A 5,846-nucleotide genomic window follows, 5' to 3' on the forward strand; every position below is an offset into this window, starting at 1 on the left:
AAAAAAAAAAAAGTATTTATGTGAACTTCGGCCTAGCACAGTGGCTCAAGCCTAAAATCCCAGCACTTTGGGAGGCCAAGGCAGATCACTTGAGGTCAGGAGTTCAAGACCAGCCTGGCCAACATGGTGAAACCCTATCTCTATTAAAAATACAAAAAATTAGCTGGGCGTAGTGGCTCATGCCTGTAATGCCAGCACTTCAGGAGGCTGAGATGGGTGGATCACCTGAGGTCGGGAGTTCAAGACCAGCCTGACCAACACGGGGAAACCTCTTCTCTACTAAAAATACAAAATTAGCCAGGAATGGTAGCGCATGCCTGTAATCCCAGCTACGCAGGAGGCTGAGGCAGGAGAATCGCTTGAACCGAAGAGGCAGAGGTTGCGGTGAGCCAAGATCGCACCATTGAACTGCAGCATGGGCAACAAGAGCAAAACTCCGTCTCAAAAAAAAAAAAAAAAAAGTACTGTTTTTTTTCCCCTATTATCTTAATTTTAGAAATAATACACACAAAGGAAAATATAAAGGAAAAATAACGAAAATGATGTTATCAGTGCTGAACTGGCCACCAATTTTAAATATATTTAGTTGAGTTCATACTCAACTAGAAATAATGCCTTTGGTAGACAATACTTACCTGCTATAAAGAGCACAGTTGCCAATTTGTGAACAATATTTACAAGTTTTCTCTTCCTCAATTATTTGCGGCAAAGAAGCAAGCTGTGTCTTCTGTCTAGTAGCAGATTTGCTAATACGGTGAAACAATGAGAATGCCATCTGGTTTCTTAGCTTTAATAATTCTATGAAAAAAAGGTTAATGTCTTTTTAAGAATTAAATAAAGTTTATTATGTATTTTTCACTATATATGTAAAACTTACAGATTTAAAAACATTTCAGAGCCGGGCGCAGTGGATTATGCCTGCAATCTCAATACTTTGGGAGGCCGAGGAGGGCGGATCACCAGAGGTCAGGGGTTCGAGACCAGCCTAACTAACATGGTGAAACCCCGTCTCTACTAAAAATACACAATTAGCCAGGATTGGTGGCGAATGACTGTGTTACAGCTAATCAGAAGGCTGAGGCAGGAGAATCACCTGAACCCGGGAGGCAGAGGTTGCGGTGAGCTGAGATCACACCATTGCACTCCAGCCTGGGTAACAAGAGCAAAACTCGGTCTCAAAAAAATAAATAAATAAATAAAAATAAAAACATTTTAAAAAGGAGAAAACAGTATTCATATTTCCCACTATACTAGAATAACAACATTTTGGTACATTTCCTTTAAGTTTCTGTTCACTTTATAAGTTCTTTAAACTATGTATTTCATAACTAGTAAGCATTGTGAAGTTGGTATTAGCTGAATGCTGAGGATAAATACAGCTATCTAGAATATCTTTCTTCAATATAAAATAGAAAGTTTGAAATAAAGCTTTGCATAATAAAATTTTAAAAGATTAATAATGTTTTCAACTATGGAGTATATTATTAAAATTCTTTTTAAAAAACACCACAATTAGCCAGGTACAGTGGCTCATGCCTATAATCGCGGCACTTTCGGAGACCAAGGCGGGCAGATCACTTGAGGCCAAGAGTTCAAGACCAGCCTGGCCAACATGGCAAAACCCCAGCTCTACTAAAAGTATAATTAGCCAGGCATGGTGGCACATGCCTGTAATCCCAGCTATTCAAGAGACTGAGGCAGGAGAATTGCTTCAATCCAGAAGGTAGAGGTTGCAGTGAGAAAAGATTGTGCCACTTCACTCCAGCCTGGGCAACAGAGTGAGACTCTATCTTAAAAAACCAAAAACAAAAATACACACATACAAAACAACAACAACAAAAAACCCACAGCTACAAATTATAACCTAGTAAGTACTGTGAGTAGATTGTCAGGTATAAATATGTATCACTAGAAGCTGAAGTGGGGGGTGGGCAAAGAAGTACAACTAAAAGAAAACAGCTCAACCTCTTTTATCTAGATGGTTGGCAGGCACAGGGTACATCTGACCAGTCTTGAGGTAGAGAAGCAAGCCAGCCTCTGGATCAGCTCTTCTCTCTTGGCTTAGGAGAGTGTACAGAACAACCTGTGCAAACATTGACATCTGCTCAAACAAAACTATAACTTCTTGTATTTCCCTACATTGTCTTGCAACCAACACATAATTTTAAAGTCAAAAGATCAATAAAGCTATTTCTATTCAAAAGGTAACATGAGCCAAACTGGTAAAGATAACATGACAAATTTGATGTCAAACATTTAATCTAGGCCAGGCATGGTGGCTCAGGCCTGCAATCCCAACACTTCAGGAGGCCAAGGCAGGAGGATCACTTGAGCCCAGGAGTTTGAGACCAGCCTGGCCAACATGGCGAAACCCCAGCTCTACTAAAAGTATAATTAGCCAGGCATGGTGGCACATGCCTGTAATCCCAGCTATTCAAGAGACTGAGGCAGGAGAATTGCTTCAATCCAGAAGGTAGAGGTTGCAGTGAGAAAAGATTGTGCCACTTCGCTCCAGCCTGGGCAACAGAGTGAGACTCTATCTTAAAAAACCAAAAACAAAAATACACACATACAAAACAACAACAACAAAAAACCCACAGCTACAAATTATAACCTAGTAAGTACTGTGAGTAGATTGTCAGGTATAAATATGTATCACTAGAAGCTGAAGTGGGGGGTGGGCAAAGAAGTACAACTAAAAGAAAACAGCTCAACCTCTTTTATCTAGATGGTTGGCAGGCACAGGGTACATCTGACCAGTCTTGAGGTAGAGAAGCAAGCCAGCCTCTGGATCAGCTCTTCTCTCTTGGCTTAGGAGAGTGTACAGAACAACCTGTGCAAACATTGACATCTGCTCAAACAAAACTATAACTTCTTGTATTTCCCTACATTGTCTTGCAACCAACACATAATTTTAAAGTCAAAAGATCAATAAAGCTATTTCTATTTAAAAGGTAACATGAGCCAAACTGGTAAAGATAACATGACAAATTTGATGTCAAACATTTAATCTAGGCCAGGCATGGTGGCTCAGGCCTGCAATCCCAACACTTCAGGAGGCCAAGGCAGGAGGATCACTTGAGCCCAGGAGTTTGAGACCAGCCTGGGCAATATAGCGAGACCAACTGATGGTCATTATGTTAAGTAAAAAAAGCCAGACACAGAAAACTTCGTATGTTCTCATTTACTTGTGGGAGCAAAACATTAAAACAATTGAATTCATGGAGACAGATAGTAGAAGGTTGGTTACCAGAGGCTGGGAATGATAGTGAGGGTGGTCAGGGGGAGAAGTAGGGGTGGTTAATGGGTACCAAAGAAAAAAGAGTAATGAATAAGACTTAGTATTTGCTAGCACAACAGAGTGACTATAGTCAAAAATAATTTAACTGTGCATTTTTAAATCACTAAAGGAGTATAACTGGGTTATTTGTAACACAGATAATAAATGTTTGAGGGGATAGATACCCCATTTACCATTATACGATTATTACGTATTGCATGCCTGTATTAAAATATCTCGTGTAATCCATGAATGTATACACCTACTAAGTGCCAACAAAAATTTAAAAGCATAAAAACAAAAACATAGTGAGACCCTCATTTCTACAAAAAGAGATGTATGTAGAAAAATTTAAAAAATAGCCAGGCACGGCTGGGTGTGGTGGTTCACGACTAAACTCTCAGCACTTTGGAAGGCCGAGGTGGGCAGATTACTTGAGCTCAGGAGTTCGAGACCAGCCTGGCCAACATAGTGAAACCCTGTCTCTACTAAAAATACAAAAATTAGCCAGGTACGATGGCACATGCTTGTAATCCAGTTACTTGAGAGGCTAAGGCAGGAGAATTGCTTGAACCCGGGAGGCAGAGATTGTAGTGAGTCGAGATCGTACCACTGCACTCCAGCCTGGGAGACAGAAGGAGACTACATCTCCAAAAAAAAAAGTTAGCCGGGCATGGTGATGTGCGTTCATAGTCCCAGCTACTCAGGAGGCTGAGGTGGGAGGATTGATTGACCCTGAGAAGTAAAAGCTGCAGTGAGCCGAGATCGTGCCACTGCATTCCAGCCTGTAACAGAGGGAGATTGTCTTAAAAAAAAAATAAAAATTTAATTTACACAAAACAAACATAGTTCTGTTTCTCAGTTTTACTTGGATAACCAAGAATCCTATAGAGAATTTTCTTAGAAAGCAAATATTTAGATATCCAATAAATTGAAGAAGGAAATTAATCAAACTACGATTTACATTTTGAAGTTAACAGTCTGTAGACACTATTTTCTCCATTTAAAATAAATGAACCAAAACAAAAATGACTATCATTTACATGATAGCTACTATGACAAATAATACTAACTCTACAGAGTTTGTTTCTCCAGAGTATGAAATGTCATTAACCACCTTAGGTTTCATGAAATTCTTGGGTGAAACCATCTAAGACAAGTTAAAAATAGTCCTTTTAGCTCATGTAACAGCTTTAGCTGCAAGTCAACATAGCAAGACCCCATCTAAAAAAATAAACTTTCTTAAACCTTTTCTTATTATCAAAATTAAAAAGTCAAATCTTTTAAGCAGGGAACCTTGTTTTTTTCCTTATACCTAACATAATAATGAACTATCATAATTAATTTTTCAATGTCTTGTCTCTTGCATAATAAATATGCAATATAAATTCCAATTTTTTAAGCCTTGTTCTAGCAAATTTCCTCATTTTTTAATACAAGAATTACTACTTTATTATTAAAATTTTCTTGCACTTCTTGCAAAAATAAAATCTCCAACTGAACAAAATTAAATACAGTAATATTCTTTACCTTGAAGCAACGGCGAATTAGAGCAACAATCTCAACGGAAAAAAGTCTTGGAATCTAGATCACTTAAGATATTGAAATGCTTTTATTTATTTTTTTTTGAGATGGAGTCTGGCTCTGTCACCCAGGCTGGAGTGCAGTGGCACGATCTCAGCTCACTACCACCTCTGCCTCCCTAGTTTGAGCATTCTCAGCCTCCCAAGTAGCCGGGACCACAGGCACATGTCACCACACCCACCTAATTTTTTTTTTTTTTAGTAGAGATGGGGTTTCACCATGTTGGCGAGGTTGGTCTCAAACTCCTGACCTCAAGTGATCTACCCACCTCGGCCTTCCAAAGTGCCAGGATTACAGGCGTAAGCCACTGTGCAGGTCTAAAATGCTTTTATATTTAGCTCCTGTTTAGCATTATAAAGTGATTTCATTCAAACTTGTGATTTTAAAAATCAATTTAAAAATTTCAGTCTCATATACACAAAACACATTCCTTCTAATCTTTGACTTCAAAAACAGCCTTTCTTCTATTGGCATAATTTTCCTTTCTCAAGAGGGTTGTAATTTAGCCAAGTATTTAAGTTTGTAATTTCAGTTATTTCTCTATTATCAAAGTAAAAATTTCAAGTCTTTAAAAAGGGGAAACATATTTTCTTCCACTTCCAACATCTACACAAAATCTAATAATAGGTGAAACAGTTACCCTACTTTTCATTCCCAAATGTAAAGTTCTTGTGAAAACCTTCAATATTTGGTACACAATTAATAGCAAAAAGCTGGGTGCAGTGGCTCATGCCTGTAATTCCAGAACTTTGGGAGGCCGAGGTGGGAGTATCATGTGAGGTCACGAGTTCAAGACCAGGCTGGACAACAGGGCAAAACTCGATTTCTACCAAAAATACAAAAATTAGTCAGGCATAAGGCCAGCATGGTGGTGCACACCTGTAATCCCAGCACTTTGGGAGGTTGAGGAAGGCAGATCACAAGGTCAGGAGTTCGAGACCAGCCTGGCCAACACAGTGAAACCCGTCTCTACTAAAAATAC

The 5,846-nt window shown here is 38.9% G+C and overlaps 1 protein-coding gene across 1 annotated transcript in view; it reads right to left on the reverse strand.

Moving 5' to 3' along the window:
• Window positions 1-5,846, reverse strand: part of DNA2 (DNA replication helicase/nuclease 2) — a 74,441-nt gene that overhangs the window by 44,549 nt on the left and 24,046 nt on the right. The window contains exons 7-8 of the mRNA XM_011929409.1: window positions 2,716-2,833; window positions 636-798 (exon numbers count right to left, since the gene is read on the reverse strand). Of these exons, the coding sequence (XP_011784799.1) occupies window positions 636-798; window positions 2,716-2,833 (281 nt within the window). The remainder of the gene's footprint in view (window positions 1-635; window positions 799-2,715; window positions 2,834-5,846) is intronic.

The sequence above is a fragment of the Colobus angolensis genome, unplaced genomic scaffold, assembly GCF_000951035.1.
Source record: "Colobus angolensis palliatus isolate OR3802 unplaced genomic scaffold, Cang.pa_1.0 Scaffold12, whole genome shotgun sequence".
Lineage (NCBI taxonomy): Eukaryota > Metazoa > Chordata > Mammalia > Primates > Cercopithecidae > Colobus > Colobus angolensis.